Genomic DNA, 17,137 nt, shown 5'->3' with positions numbered 1-17,137 from the left:
GACAGGGACTCCAGTTTCAAAATGCACCGATTAGCCATAACATTATGACCACTAGGCAATGGGCAAGCGTAAGGATCTGAGTGACTTTGACAAGGGCCAAATTGTGATGGCTAGACGACTGGGTCAGAGCATCTCCAAAACTGCAGCTCTTGTGGGGTGTTCCCAGTCTGCAGTGGTCAGTACCTATTAAAAGTGGTCCAAGGAAGGAAAAGTGGTGAACAGGGTCATGGGCGGCCAAGGCTCACTTATGCACGTGGGGAGCGAAGGCTGGCCCGTGTGGTCTGATCCAACAGACGAGCCACTGTAGCTCAAATTGCTGAAAAAGTGAATACTGGTTCTGATAGAAAGGTGTCAGAACACACAGTGCATCGCAGTTTGTTGCGTATGGGGCTGAATAGCCACAGACCAGTCAGGGTGCCCATGTTGACCCGTCCACTGCCGAAAGCGCCTACAATGGCCGCATGAGCATCACAACTGGACCACGGAGCAATGGAGGAAGGTGGCCTGGTCTGATGAATCACGAGTTCAAGGTGTTGACTTGGCCTCCAAATTCTCCAGATCTCAATCCAATTGAGCATCTGTGGGATGTGCTGGACAAACAAGTCCGATCCATGGAGGCCCCACCTCACAACTTACAGGACTTAAAGGATCTGCTGCTAACGACTTGGTGCCAGATACCACAGCACACCTTCAGAGGTCTAGTGGAGTCCATGCCTTGAGGAATCAGGGCTGTTTTGGGACCTACACAATATTAGGCAGGTGGTCATAATGTTATGGCTGATTGGTGTATATAGTGTATCGCCCAAACTTCTAAAAATATCAAGATATTATTTTTAAGTCATGTCGCCCCGCCCTAATACCACCTCATCTGTGAAGCATGGTGGAGGCAGTGTTACGACATGCGCATGTATGGCTGCCAAGGGAACTGGTTCCCATGTATTTATTGATGATGTGACTGCTGACAAAAGCAGCAGGATGAATTCTGAAGAGTTTAGGGCTATATTATCAGCTCAGATTCAGCCAAATGCTTGAAAAATCATTGGAGGGCACTTCACAGTGCAGATGGCCCGAAGCATACTGCTATAGCAACCCAAGACTTTTTTAAGGCTAGAAGTGGAATGTTCTGCAATGGCAAAGTCAATCACCTGACCTGAATCCAATTGAGCATGCATTTCACTTGCTAAAGGCAAAACTGAGGGCAAAACACCTCAAGAACAAGCAGGAACTAAAGACAGCTGCAGTACAAGCCTGGCAGAGCATCACCAGGGGTTCCAGACTTCAGATTGACTGCATTGACTGCAAAGGATTTACAACCAAGTATTGAAACTCACAATTTAATTCATGATTATGTTAGTCTGTCCAAGGGTGGGGGTCAGGTGCGATGCCAGATTGGCAATGGTAGGGATGGACCTGGACGGACTGGACCTATGCGATGGAGACTGGCTTGTGGGATATGGAATGTCACGTCACTGGTGGGGAAAGAGCTGGAACTTGTGGAGGAGGTGGACAGGTACCGACTAGATACAGTTGGTCTCACCTCCATGCATAGCATTGGCTCTGGAACCAAACTTCTTGATCGGGGGAGTGGACCTCCTTGGGCGGCCCCGGGCGGTTGTGGGGATACTCAAGTCCCAGGCTGGGTGCCACACAGTTGGAGATTGTCCCTGTAGACGAGAGGGTTGTCTCGATGAAGCTTCGTGTCTCAGGGGAAAACATTGACTGTTGTCTGCGCTTATGCGCCGAACAGTACTTCAGAGTATTCGGCCTTCTTGGAGAAGGTGGGTATGGTGCTCAGCACCTCCAAATCTGTGGCCATGGTCGCAAAAGAGTGGATTGCCATCTCCAGGTTAGGGGGGAGCAGCTGCCCTTAGTGGAGTGCCTCAGGGTTTTGTTCATGAGTGATGGAAAGGGGGAGCGTGAGATTGACAGGCGGATCGCTGCAGCATCTGCAGTATTGTGGGCGCTGTAACGGTCTGTGGTGGTAAAGTGGGAACCGAGTCCTCGGCCAAAGCTCGCGGTTTACATGTCAATCTGCCTCCCCATCCTCACCTATGGTCATGAGCGTTGGGTAATGACCTGAAAGGACGAGATCGCGGGTGCAAGCGGCGGAAATTAGGTTTCTCCACCGGGTTGCTGGACCCATCCTTTGGGATAGGGAGAGGAGCTCAGTAATCCGGGCGAGCCTCGGAGTAGAGTTGCTACTTCTCTGGATCGATAGGAGCAAGTTGAGTTGGTTCGGGCATCTGGTAAGGATGCCCCCTGGGAGGCTGCCTGTACAGCTCAACCGGGCATGCCCCACTGGGCAGAGACCCTGAGGCCGACCCAGGGCATGCTGGAGGGATTATATCTCCCAGCTGGCCTGGGAACGCCTGGGAATCCCCCAGGAGGATCTGGAATCTGTCACTGGGGAAAGGGAGGCCTGGTCTGCCCTGCTTAGTATGCTGCCACTGCAACACTCACCAGGACAAGCTGTGTAGAAAATGGATGGATGGATCGTTAGTCTGTCCAATTACTTTTGAGCCCCTAAAATTGGGGGGGCCACATGGGTATAAAATGGGTGTAAATCCTACACCGTTCACCCAATTTGGATGTAACTACCCTCAAATTAAAGATGAACGTCTACACTTAAAAAACATATTGATTGTTCCCTTTAAAATCCATTGGCGTACAGAGCCACAATGATTACATTTGTGTCACTGTCCAAATATTTATGGACCTAACTGTGTGTGTGTGAGAGTATATTATATACACTCACCTAAAGGATTATTAGGAACACCATACTAATACTGTGTTTGACCCCCTTTCGCCTTCAGAACTGCCTTAATTCTACGTGGCATTGATTCAACAAGGTGCTGAAAGCATTCTTTAGAAATGTTGGCCCATATTGATAGGATAGCATCTTGCAGTTGATGGAGATTTGTGGGATGCACATCCAGGGCACGAAGCTCCCGTTCCACCACATCCCAAAGATGCTCTATTGGGTTGAGACCTGGTGACTGTGGGGGCCAGTTTAGTACAGTGAACTCATTGTCATGTTCAAGAAACCAATTTGAAATGATTCGACCTTTGTGACATGGTGCATTATCCTGCTGGAAGTAGCCATCAGAGGATGGGTACATGGTGGTCATAAAGGGATGGACATGGTCAGAAACAATGCTCAGGTAGGCCGTGGCATTTAAACGATGCCCAATTGGCACTAAGGGGCCTAAAGTGTGCCAAGAAAAAATCCCCCACACCATTACACCACCACCACCAGCCTGCACAGTGGTAACAAGGCATGATGGATCCATGTTCTCATTCTGTTTACGCCAAATTCTGTCTCAACAGAAATCGAGACTCATCAGACCAGGCAACATTTTTCCAGTCTTCAACTGTCCAATTTTGGTGAGCTTGTGCAAATTGTAGCCTCTTTTTCCTATTTGTAGTGGAGATGAGTGGTACCCGGTGGGGTCTTCTGCTGTTGTAGCCCATCCGCCTCAAGGTTGTACGTGTTGTGGCTTCACAAATGCTTTGCTGCATACCTCGGTTGTAACGAGTGGTTATTTCAGTCAAAGTTGCTCTTCTATCAGCTTGAATCAGTCGGCCCATTCTCCTCTGACCTCTAGCATCAACAAGGCATTTTTGCCCACAGGACTGCCGCATACTGGATGTTTTTCCCTTTTCACACCATTCTTTGTAAACCCTAGAAATGGTTGTGCGTGAAAATCCCAGTAACTGAGCAGATTGTGAAATACTCAGACCGGCCCGTCTGGCACCAACAACCATGCCACGCTGAAAATTGCTTAAATCACCTTTCTTTCCCATTCAGACATTCAGTTTGGAGTTCAGGAGATTGTCTTGACCAGGACCACACCCCTAAATGCATTGAAGCAAATGCCATGTGATTGGTTGGTTAGATAATTGCATTAATGAGAAATTGAACAGGTGTTCCTAATAATCCTTTAGGTGAGTGTGTGTGTATATATATATATATATATATATATATATATAGCCTATTTGAATAGTATTATAATGTAGTTTATTGATATATAGTTAGTCTGAAAAAATACGAAGGTTTTGGGCTTTTAATGGGGCATTTAAAATCTGGTTCTGTTGGGAAATGAGGTCCATCTGCTCATAATGTCATATCTTAATGTTTCAGTGTTCCCCTCAGCAATATTAATAAAAATGGGTGCTTGAACGTCAAGAACAAAGTACAAACTTGTAAAACAAGTTATCCACCTAAATAGAAAAATCCGAAATCAGGCAAAAACAAATCCGAAAATTCAAAATAATAAAACTGATTTGATATAGCCCTATACATTGGCAAAAGCCATTCTTTAAATATTAAATAAACATTAAGTAAATGTTTTCCTTTCTGTCTGGTATTTATAACCTGACATTTCGTTTTCCTCAAATCATATTCGTGTATCTTAAATGCATGGGGTTGCTCTTTTTCACAGATCTTCTAGTGTTTTGATGTTACTGTGTTTATTTTACATATTTGCCCAACAATTACATTAAAAGTGTTCTACATTTGTATTTATAAATACTAGTTTGTATGGTAAGTTAGCCTTGTTAGTCTTTGTTCATGTCCTGCAACCGAACCCTCAGATTGCTTTTTTAAGGTGGCAAAAGCAATATAAATCGATATCTTCATTTTGGGTACAGTAGCTAATAATAATACAAACCATACATTTAATTACAATAACACACACACATATATATGAAATTGAGCAATTGCACACAATTGTATTTCATGCAATACTACAAAGTTGAACACAATTGAATTGCAAGAAATCGGATTTCATGGAAATTTCATAGTTTATTGCGGCATTTGCAACAGTGCTCAGTCCCGGTCCTGGGCACCCCCCCAGAATCTGATGTAACTGAGAGCCCAGTTGGAGTAAAATTCAGCAGACACAAGACCCAGGACCGGAGTTGTTAATGACTGCTTTAGAAGTGTAAAACCACAGTATGTCAAGGATTTTTGAATTTTTCAAGCTTTCAAGTACAATGAAGGTGTCTGTAAAAACTAAACAATCATCTCTTCAGTTACAAATCAAGAAAATAAACCCAGCATCTGAAAACATTGTATCTCCTTTCAATTATCTCTTTACTATGCTACATATAGCCTACATTCATTTTATTTAAATCAAACAACTTAGATTTTGTCAAAAAAAAAACATAACTGAAAGGGTTGAAAACTGTTATGATTAGAATTAGCCTAGTTGTATACTTGAAAAAGAAATTTACAAAAAAAATCATTGTCTCACTCCAGATGACTTCATATTTGAATTGTTCTAGCTTTTGCAATTCACATCTTTGACAAAATGAAAAATCTATGGTTTTAGTTTTAGACTTTATGAAGTTTTAAAGCTCTCAGTGACGTAATTCGCACAATTTAATCGATGACATCACATTAGCAACTAGTGTATAGATTTAAATGGAAATCTGATTTATTTTTACAGGTAATCCATATAAACAAAATAACATATCCAATTCTAGTATAAAATCTCAAATAGTAATCATGTTTTTATTTATTTTTACAAGCACACGGTTTTATATATAGGTATTGATTTTACGTGCATAAATCATGTTAACCTTCCTAAGCACCTTACTCATAATAAACTGTATGCGCGGTGAACCCCTTAATGAATATACCCCTATATATACAACTATAATGAAAGTAGTAAATACTAAAGACACCGCAATACAGAAACCTTAATATTTAAGTTAATTATAATAAAAATACTCCCTTCTACAGTTCAGAGTTTGTCAATATTATACCTTGATCCCACCAACCCTTTATTTGGTACAGTATGGTACAGTATTCAAACACTATCAATTTCTATTAAAAAGAGAAAAAAAAAATCTATGTGTTTGTCACGTGGCAAACCTTCGATGATCTGTAAAAAACCTCTGAAGGTCTGGAGACCGAACGAACCTTCGAAGACAGCCCTAAGTTGAATTGACTGCAGGAATGTCCACCATGGCTGCAGTCAGGTCAAGACCATGGTGAGGATGATGAGCAGACAGATGAGTTTCCCTAAGACAGTTCCTGACAGTTTGTGCAGAAATTCTTTGTTTGTGCAAACCCACAGTTTCATCAGCTGTGTGGGTGACTGGTCTCAGATGAGGTAAAGAAGCCGGATGTGGAGGTCCTGGGCTGGCGTGCTTACACATGTCTGCAGTTGTGAGGCCGGTTGGACGTACTGCCAAATTCTTTAAAATGACAATGGTGGTGGCATATGGTAGAGAACACTCAATTATCTTCCAACAGCTCTGGTGGACACTTAGCATTCCAATTGCACGCTCCCTCAAAACTTGAGACATCTGTGGCATTGTATTGTGTGACAAAACTGCACATTTTAGAGTGGCCTTTAATTGTCCCAAGCCCAAGGTGCACCTGTGTAATAAGCATGCTATTTAATCAGCTTCCTCATATGCCACACCTATCAGGTAGAGGGATTACCTTGGCAAAGGAGAAATGTTCACTAACAGGGATGTAAACAAATCTGTGCGTATAGACAATTTCTGGGATCTTTCATTTCAGCTCATAAAACATGAAACTTCAGGTCGCGTTTATATTTTTGTTTTGTTTTTGTTATATTTTTGTTCAGTATATATATGTACAGTGGCTATCAAATCTTGCAGACTTCAGCAGGTTTTCTTCCAGGATTTCTCTGTACTTTGCTGGATCTATTTTGCAGATCTTTACAAGGTTTCCAGGCCCTGCCACAGATGCTGCCACCACCATGCTTCATTGTAAGGATGGTGTTCTCAGGATGATGTGCATTGATAGGCTTGTGCCAAATGTAGCGCATAACATTGAGGCCATAAAGCTCTATTTTGTTCTCATCAGACAATAGAAACTTCCTCCACTTGGTCTCAGAGTCTCCCATATGCCTTCTGGCAAACTCTAGCTGAGATTTGATGTGAGTTTTTTTTCTCTCACCCAGATATTCAGTTTTTGAGGACAGTCTGATCTAGGCAGATTCACAGTTGTGCCATATTCTCTCCATTTCTTAATAATGGACTTTACTGTGCTCCGGGGGATGTTCAATGACTTGGAAATGTTCTTATATCTTAGCCCTGATTGGTGTTTTTGAAGAACTTTATTCTGGATTTGCACTGAATGTTCCTTTGTCTTCATGATGTAGCTTTTGAAAGAAATTGAACTAACCAACTGTGGGACCTCCCAGAGACAGGTGTATTTAACCTGAAATCATGTGATGCACCGTAGTTGAGGAAAATTAATTACGTGACTTCTAAAGACAATTGGTTTCACCACAGCTCAATCAGGCATGCCATAGCAAAGGGGGTGATTACTTTTATTTACAATTATTTTCTGTTTATTTTCATTTTCAGATTATATTTTTCACTTTGACATGATTGACATTTTCTGTGTTGATCAGTGGCAAAAACTCCTGATTAAATCCATTCTGATTTCACACACAATGAAGTGTGTAATAGTCCAAGGGGGGTGAATACTTTTGAGAGCCACTGTATGTGTGTGTGTGTATGTATATATATATATATATATATATATATATAGCTCTGGAAAAAAATGAGACCACTTAACATTGATTTCTGAACTTGGAGTGGTCTAATTTTTTTCCAGAGCTCTACATATGCAGTAAACACAATGAGAGATCACTGTGCTGAATGCTCTGTAATTTGCACCTTTATCAGGGTTAGACAGTAGTGGAGTAGGCTGCAGTACTACAGATTGGTCACTAGGTGGCAACAGAGGTATCCAAAGCAGCATTGAGGAGCAAGAACAGGCAGACTGCTTGCAGTGCCCTTGAACACTGAGCACCCCACTGCTTACGTGTGTTTTTTGTGTCTGTGTGCATGTGTGTGGGGTAGTGCAGCAGATTCTGTACAGAAGACTGGGATCACTAAGCAGCTAACTTGCTTCCGTAATGGATTGATTGATTTTATGGTTGAGAAGTGCACTGTCATGTGGGATGACTGGATGTTTGTTCCTGTCATTGACCATGTGATCAACCCTGTCAATAACAGTAAGCCACATGGAAAGCCACCTCCCATCTGTGTCCTCCTATTCCCCCCCCCAACACCCTTCCCAGTTTCTGTCAACAAGAGAGACTACAGGAAGTCAAAATTCGCAAGCTCTCTTCAGAGACAATTCTCCTTTGCCTCTCCGTAACACTCACGGTTCACAATGAATAAAAGTGCAAGACCCCACAGGATGAACCACATCTCTCTTACAACAACAGTCACACAGCCTTCAGACTGTTGTCCCAGCCCTGTGCCTATCCCACTCATGAAGCCCAGCCCAGTCACTAATAAACCAAAGGTTAGACAGGCTGCACACAACCTCTCAGGATACAGCAAAGTGGCTCTCACACACAGCAGCTCAGAGACTAAAGACTGACTAATTTGGCACAAAAGAAACAGCATTACTGCTCTATATTGCCATTGACAGACCGACAGAAAGACAGAAAGACAAACAGGTAGGTCTTACCTTGAGTCTCAATGCTGGCATCAGTCAGTCATCCGCACAAACACCCGAGTCCTGACAGGGCTGACCGCCCCCTGCAGACAGATAGACAGACAGACACATATCAATAGGATACTTTAACAGGGCATGCACAAAGTGGACTGCACATCACTCAGGGAGAATGACAAAGTCACTCCACATGCCCTGTCCTGATGTCTCTCTCTTTCAATCAGTCTCAGAAACACACAGAGCAAGGGGTTTTGTTTCACTGTACCCTGACACACTGAGAGAGCAGACAGTAAGTTAGTCAGTCAGGGTATCAGTCAGTCAGTCAGTCAGTGTTTTCGTTAGTCAGTCAGTGAGGGGAGCTGTGCCTAGGCCGGCCGGAACTCCATCAGCATGGTTTGGGAATCATTAGGCCTTTAAACGACTTCCTGTAATTAACTCTCATCCTGTTACACATGACTGAGAGACAGGGAGAGGGGGAAGCAGTGTGTGACAGGGAGAGAGTGAGGGAGAGGGAGGGTTGCAGGGAAGATTAGAGAAATTAGAATAGATTAATTAGATGAGATGTGTGGTTTGCAGTTGTGCAATAGAACAGAGGAGTAACCACAGACAGACCAGAAACCACTCCACACTCAACCCCCACTAGTTACAGATTTGGTATAAGTTCTGTATTTATTCTATTATTATTGCCTCATTCTCTTCAATGTACACAGTGAGACTCTCTGTAAATGCTATGGCAAACTGGTACAGAGGAATGCAGGAGAGGTTCATTTGCACAAAACCAAGGCAGCTCTACACCAGAACAGACAGCTGCAGTGTGTCTGTGCCCTGTTGTCCCCTGAGTGGGAGTCCCACAGCTGCTGCCTGTTCTTTCACCCAGCCAGCTCCCTCCCCACACACCACCCACACAGCTGCAATTACAGTGCTACCTAGAAACCACCCAGCCACCTTGCACTCACAGAACCACACACAGCCCAGAGCAGGACTGTATATAAATGCAGAAAACCACATTGTGTACTAAACACAGCACCACCATATACACTGAACACAATATGCCATTCTGCACACTGCCCAGTACACACTGAACACTGTCCACCACACTGCATACCCTGGTAGAAATCTTGACAGAATCCTGTAGGAAAGGGATCCTGGCCTAACTCCTGTTCAGGAACGGGATCCTGGCCTAAATCCTGTTCAGAAATGGTATCTTGGGTACAACCCTGTGAGGAATATGATTTTATACCAATCATAATATTTATGATAATTATCAGGATTTGTGATATTTTAGGAACTATCAGGAACACACACAAGTTGGATTTATCAGGTTTGGGAACAAAATAAGCAATACAAGATAAAGAACCTTGAAGATCAAGTCAAAGGAATTAGCCTAATAACAAAATAAAATTCAGTCACATTAAAAATGTTAGTTACAGTTACAGTTACAGTTGTTTTAGGCTCCGTTTTCAAGTACTTGTACAGCACGTCTACTTTGTTTTGGTCAACAAATTCCTTGTTGATGGGAGAAAGGACCAGTGTATGTATGTAATCGGCTTGGTCACCTTTAAAAAAATATATATAAAAAAATCCCACTGTAGTTTTTTTCACTGACAGATTCTGAGGTAATTAATGACAGAATGTCAGAGAACACTGCATTCTTTCAAGGAAGATTACTACATTCAATATCGAAGAGAATCTTATTACAGGTAATCTACTAGATGTTTTGTGGGTCTGGTCACAGAATGTGACTGAGAATTTCGAGGTGCTATTTCTTTGAAAAAATGATGATGCCGGATTTGTTTATGTCTTGCCAGCAAATGAAGACAAAGGCTGGATTGGGGCTGAGCAGGTTGTCAGGAAACTTATTCCAGTTGTCGTTAACCGAAACGGATTTCACTTCAGTGAAGCAGTCCTGGCTGAATAAGTTTTAAATGTTTTGGAAGCTATAAAGCTAACCAAGAAATAGCAGTGTTGGGGAAAATGCACCAGTATTGAAAGTTTTTATTGATTAATTTACACCAATACTCCTTGCTGATTTGTTTAAGCCTTAATTAAATTGTATTTTAAATTAAATTGTTACAATTAATTGTATAGGACACATGCAAAACAAATAGCCTAGGATAAATGGGATAAGTGTTTCCCATTTATTATGTGTGTGTATATATACACCGATCAGCCATAACATTATGACCACCTGCCTAATATTGTGTAGGTACCCCTTTTGACGCCAAAACAGCCCTGACCTGTCAAGGCATGGACGCCACTAGACCTCTGATAGCGCTTTTCCACCGACAAGGAGCCGGTGCTAGTTCGGAGCCGGTGCCTAATTTGGAACAATTTTTTGTTTTTTCACCGCAAAAGAACAGGCTCGGTGCCGGCACGGAGCCACTTTTTCTGGCACCAAAAACGTGCTGGTCTGGAACCTAAGAACCAGTGACGTCAGGAGTGTGGGGGGGGGGGGGGGGTCAGAGACGCGAGCAGTCAGGAAAGTTTTGATTAAAAATGAGCGAAATCAGCAGCAAACAGCGGTCTGTCAGAGAGAGACACTACAGTAACATTATGGTCTCACAGATCAATAACTAGTTAGGAGTTGGCAAATGGCAGCAATGAGAGACGACTGAGCACAACTTCCATGAAAGGAAAGACGTGTTACAGCGATATTATGATGATGAGAGTTAATGCGACGATACAGATTGAACAGAAATGTAGTTTGTTAATGAACTGGTCATTAACTGGTCCGGTGTTACGCTGAATCCAGCGCCCCTACGAGTCATGTGTCCCGGGTTGGTTTGCACATGATTAATAATTTATGAATAATTTCATTTTCTTAGCACAGGGCGAATTACACAAAACATACATATTCTACAGTAAGAGAAGATCAAATACACAGTAAGATCTGTTACAGTGATGAGCTTTGTGCTCACACGCCAGCAGTGCTGACAGTTGATTATTATTATTATTATTATTATTATTATTATTATTATTATTATTATTATTAATAATAATAATAATAATAATAATAATAATAATATTGTGGATCTGTTAGCAGATGCTCTTATCCAGGGCGACTTTCAAAACAGGAGCATTGCTGCGTGTCTGGCAACAGGGACAATGCAACATTGATTTGGGACCATCATCCCAGACTTCATCAATAAGCACAATTTCCCATCAAACCATTAACATCACCTGAGATCGTCCGACAGTTTATTGATCTGCCCGCGACTGCGCCGCAAATACCTCCTAAACTGCCGCATCCATAATCAATAGGCTAGCCTATAGTCATTGTTTTCTTAATCAAGAATAAAAGTAAAAATACGCCACAAAATTAATGAAAATGTGAACTATGTGCGCGGTGACGAATGCATGTTAACTCGAACTTGTAACTAACTTTTGTCAATACAGTAAAAGTGTCTGAAATAGCGAATCGGTGTGAATCCATTAATGCGTCAATAAAAATAAATACAAATAAAAGCCTGAGTTATCTTATCATATTCGTATAGTTGTATTTTCGTTTCTGCTACATGTGTGATCTCGTGTTACAAATGTATCTGTGCTGTGTAGACGCTGAATGAGTTTGATTGTGATGTTAAATAGGGTTTAAAAATGCAGTCGCCTTGGTGCTTATTATTATTGCTGTGTTTCTCACTTCTACTCCGTGCTTGGGAACGCCCACATCCAGTGACGGCAGCGTTCGGTTCCAAAACCGGTGGAAAAGCGGGCCGGTGTTCGCAAAAACATCAGCTGCTTCCCAGGCCGAGCACCGGCTCCGGCTCCAGCGCCGGCTCCTTGTCGGTGGAAAAGCGCTATGAAGGTGTGCTGTGGTATCTGGCACCAAGACGTTAGCAGCAGATCCTTTAAGTCCTGTAAGTTGCGAGGTGGGGCCTCCATGGATCGGACTTGTTTGTCCAGCACATCCCACAGATCCTCGATTGGACTGAGATCTGGGGAATTTGGAGGCCAAGTCAACAGTGAACACGTGATTCATCAGACCAGGCCATCTTCTTCCATTGCTCCGTGGTCCAGTTCTGACGCTCAGGTGCCCATTGTAGGCACTTTCGGCAGTGGACAGGGGTCAGCATGGGCACCCTGACTGGTCTGCGGCTACGCAACCCCATACGCAACAAACTGCGATGCACTGTGTGTTCTGACACCTTTCTATCAGAACCAGTATTCACTTTTTCAGCAATTTGAGCTACAGTGGCTCGTCTGTTGGATCGGACCACACGGGCCAGCCTTCGCTCCCCACGTGCATCAGTGAGTCTTGGCCGCCCATGACCCTGTTCACCGCTTTTCCTTCCTTGGACCACTTTTGATAGGTACTGACCACTGCAGACCGTGAACACCCCACAAGAACTGCAGTTTTGGAGATGCTCTGACCCAGTCGTCTAGCCATCACAATTTGGCCCTTGTCAAAGTTGCTCAGATCCTTACGCTTGCCCATTTTTCCTGCTTCTAACACATCAACTTTGAGGACAAAATGTTCACTTGCTGCCTAATATATCCCACCCACTGATAACGAGATTATCAGTGTTATTCACTTCACCTGTCAGTGGTCATAATGTTATGACTAATCGGTGTATATTGATAGGAAATAATGTTAAAGCGAGAGCACTGGAGTCCCTGTCTGTGGTTGCAATGCTGCAATCTTTGCTTTCGCCGGCATTATGGGGCACCAAATGTAAAACAGCACACTTTTTTTGAGTGACTTTTTTAAATTTTAAAACTTAAATCTTGTGTTTATTTCCACATTTAGTAAATACTCGTTTTTTTAAATAAGTACTTAAATAAATGCTTAATCTCCGTTTTTGTCTAAAATAAATGTTGAATATAAATATAAATGTTAAATGTGGAGTTTGCAAAATAAATATTTAGCTATCATGCAAATACAGTCCTGCCCCTCTGGTCAGTCAGCCTCTCACAGCAGTGGGCGGGGCGTGATCCCTTAAATGGCAGTGGTGTAGTGTAGTGACAGCGAGTCCAGTGTATAATGTGTTCTGTTATTAAGAAAAGAGATCCTTTCCGCACACTGCATTGAAAAGGAAACAAAGTCAGACATTTATTTATTTGTGGAATCAGGTCTTAAAGGCTCAAGAGAAAATAGCAGCAAACGTTTCAGCTTTCATCAGTGCTTAGGAAGCGCAGCCCACAAAGCTCGGTTTTTCTGTTATGAAATTAACTTTGGGGAAATTAAAAACATGTTGAAACTTCATAAATGCATATCTTACGAGGCATTCTAAATTAAACGTCTGAATCTCACGATCTTTCCTATATTGAGTGTTTTATACACGAATATCCCTCAATTCATCTGGTTACAGGCATGACCCGGCCACTCTCACAGTGCGCTGGTTCAGTGAGTGGACCACTGATGACCAGAACTGTGTGTTATTTATTATAAATACAATAAGAGTGACCACTGATGACCAGGACTGTTTGTTATTCATTATAAATACAATATGTTGGTGTGATTGTGGGCCAGTGTCTCAAAGGGGGAAACTATTCTCCACGAGTTTATACTTCACACCCTGGGCTGCTGCTCCGCTGCCCGCTCATTGTATATAAAGTCCTGCCCTGACCCTCTGTGATTGTTTTTAATTCAGTTTTTACTGGGAGCCAGTGTCCACTCAGTGATCAGTGACCACTAACTCCACGGAATAGCAATCCGACAATTTGATGCCCCGATGATGCACCGAAACACAGCTCACATTACATGGGTTACTGAAATCTCGCCCACTGCTGTGAGAGGCTGACCTGACCAGAGGGGCGGGATTACATTTGCAAGTTAGCTATATATTTATTTTGCAAACTCCACATTTAACATTTATATTTAACATTAGATTTAACTTTTACATGTAACATTCAAATTTATATTTAACATTTACATTTATATTTAACATTAATATTTAGACTAAATATTTATTTAAAAACTATATATTTATTTTGTGACTGGATTTAGTTAAATATTTAATCAAATGGTAAATATTTTTCAAAAATGGAGATTAAGCATTTATTTAAGTATTTATTTAAAAAAAAAATCTTTATAAATGTTGAAAAAAAAAACCACAAGGTTTAAGTGACGGTTCTTCCTAAGCCAATCATTGAGCAAGTGAGATGATCTGACAGTCACCACTATGCAACGGAGTGGGTGCAACTACATGGCTTTGGAATTTAATTATAAACAATGCATGTTTTAAATGAACGTTATAGACAATTGTTTTCTACATATTACATATGTGTTATTTTTAAACAACATTTATTGTCATCTTTATCAATGGTGCCAGTAATTATGTAGGTGACTGTGCGTGTGTGTGTGCGTTTCTTACCTAAACGTTAACTGGGACATCACATGCTCTTAATGAATATGATGCCCCTGCATTTGCCTCTTGCTAAATGATGTGAGGTCAGTCGGCACTGTGTTATCTGAGGGGCTGAATTAAAGTGCTCCCGCAGGTTAAATTAATATGAACACGATATTGAACATTTTACTCTGCATGTAGCAGGTGAATCCTGTGTTTTGCTTCAGTGCTGTATGGGGGGAGGATAGTTTGAAGAAGGCGGTGGGATCCACTGATTTTCCAGATTTTGACTGAAGGGCTATGAACACACCAGGATGTTTCTAATGAGTTGCTAGAATCGGCGGTGCTGTTGAAACCATGACCATCATCTCACACAGAAATCACCTGAGAACCGTGAATTCCAAACCAGACCACCCACCCTGATCACTGATTGGGTTAGGAAGAACCGTCACTCAAACGTAGTGGACCAATGGAGAGCCATGACGTATGCCTCCCTCTAAGCCTCGCCCTCACTACAAAACAGTGCCAAAACGTAAATGAGAAAAAGAAAAAAACGAAAGCAAAGAAACTAGCGGCGAAAGTGAGGATTGCAGCATCACAACTAAAGACAGGGACTCACTCCAATGCTCTCGGTTTAACATTATTTCCTTTCAATATATATTTTTTGTTTACAATTCTATACATTTTGTTTCAAAATCTCAACATCATTTTTCTCAACTTTATGTTGTTTACAATATTTTTCAGTTTGAATTAGTTACTTATGGCTCTAATTTGAGCCCATAATGGAGGGACAATTTATGGAGGTTGCATGAGATGGGGGGGTCACAGTAGAAAATTAACCACAGATGAAAACTAAATATGTCCCAAATCATACCTTTTTATTTCCTATACACTTCTGTTAGGGAACATATATTATTTTTAATTGTTGTTTTATTGTTTTCCCCCAAGTTACACGTGCAATTTGTAACAGAAAATGTTCAGAAAGTGTAAAAATATAGCAAAGGATCAGAACAGGGGTGGTTGAAGGTTTGCTTTGGGGGGGCTGCACCAAACATCCTCGAGGGCCGCACTCTGGGAACCTAAAAAATCCTAACCCTAAATGTCCCACAGTTTTGTGTGTACGAGACAGTAGCCGTAAACAGCGGGGAAACTGGAAACTGAAAACTCTTAAGAATCAGTTCTGCCAAGTTACAGTCAGTTAGCTACATAGGCTGCAACTGTATATTTCATACTGATATGCTAACACACGGCTATATATACACAGAACAGATTTATACAACGTGCACTTTTAATATTGGAATAGTTTATTTCTCGCACAGATAAATAATTATGAAAAATATCTAGGATACTTAACATATGGTTAATCTTAATCAGGATCATGATACAGGGAGAAGTAATACACATTTGTTATTTTGGTAAACACGCTGCTCATTTAAACTTACCAAATAATGTCCGATGGCTAAATACATTCTGTATGCTCCTTCAGTTATTCAGGATGTGTTGTCATAAATTCCTGTAGTCATAAATTACCACAAATCAACCGAGTGTTAGTGTTTCATACTGTTACTCCTTGGTAGTAATTAAAGTTATCTTTCAGTTTCCAAACATTTCCATGAGATGGCAAACTTGTCAAATTTGCAGATGATAGTAAAATTGGTGGCTCACCAGATACAATCTCGGCAGCACAGGTTATTACATACAGGTAACAAAAATGTCCACTATAATTACACTATGGGAGGAATAGAACTAGATGAAGTAACACATGAGAAAGACCTAGGAGTCTATGTGGACTCCTCACTTTCTCCATGCAAACAATGTGGGGAAGCAATAAAAAAGGCAAGCAGAATGCTAGGGTATATTGTCAAAAGTGTAGAATTGAAAACAAGAGAAGTAATGTTAAGACTGTACAATGCACTAGTTAGACCTCATCTGGAATACTGTGTGCAGTTCTGGGCTCCACACTTCAAGAAAGATGTTGCTGCTCTAGAGGCAGTTCAGAGGAGAGCAACCAGACTTATTCCAGGTCTGAAGGGAATGTCCTACTGAGAGACTGAGGGAACTGAACCTTTTCACCCTGGAACAGAGGAGACTACGTGGGGACTTGATTCAAGTCTTCAAAATCATGAAAGGCATCGACCACATCAAACCAGAGGAGCTTTTCCAGATCTGCAGGGACACACGCAACCGGGGACACAAATGGAAATTTGGCTTCAAGGCATTCAAAACAGAAAACAGGAGACACTTATTCACACAGAGAGTTGTCACAATCTGGAACAAACTCCCCAGCGATGTGGTTGAAGCTGAAAATTTGGGAACATTTAAAAATAGACTGGATAGGATCCTTGGATCACTTAGTTATTAATGGACACCAAACAAGCACGATGGGTCAAATGGC

General features: G+C 41.8%; 1 protein-coding gene across 2 annotated transcripts in view; it reads right to left on the bottom strand.

Moving 5' to 3' along the window:
• Positions 1 to 17,137, bottom strand: part of ptpra (protein tyrosine phosphatase receptor type A) — a 73,769-nt gene that overhangs the window by 41,142 nt on the left and 15,490 nt on the right. For both annotated transcript variants that reach the window (XM_066711778.1, XM_066711779.1), the window contains exon 2: positions 8,471 to 8,541. In XM_066711778.1, the coding sequence (XP_066567875.1) occupies positions 8,471 to 8,491 (21 nt within the window). In that variant the 5' untranslated portion in view covers positions 8,492 to 8,541. The remainder of the gene's footprint in view (positions 1 to 8,470; positions 8,542 to 17,137) is intronic.

Source organism: Amia ocellicauda, chromosome 8 (genome assembly GCF_036373705.1).
Source record: "Amia ocellicauda isolate fAmiCal2 chromosome 8, fAmiCal2.hap1, whole genome shotgun sequence".
Taxonomy (NCBI): domain Eukaryota; kingdom Metazoa; phylum Chordata; class Actinopteri; order Amiiformes; family Amiidae; genus Amia; species Amia ocellicauda.
The sequence above is the reverse complement of the archived record's forward strand: the minus strand, read 5'-3'. Positions and strand labels throughout refer to the sequence as shown.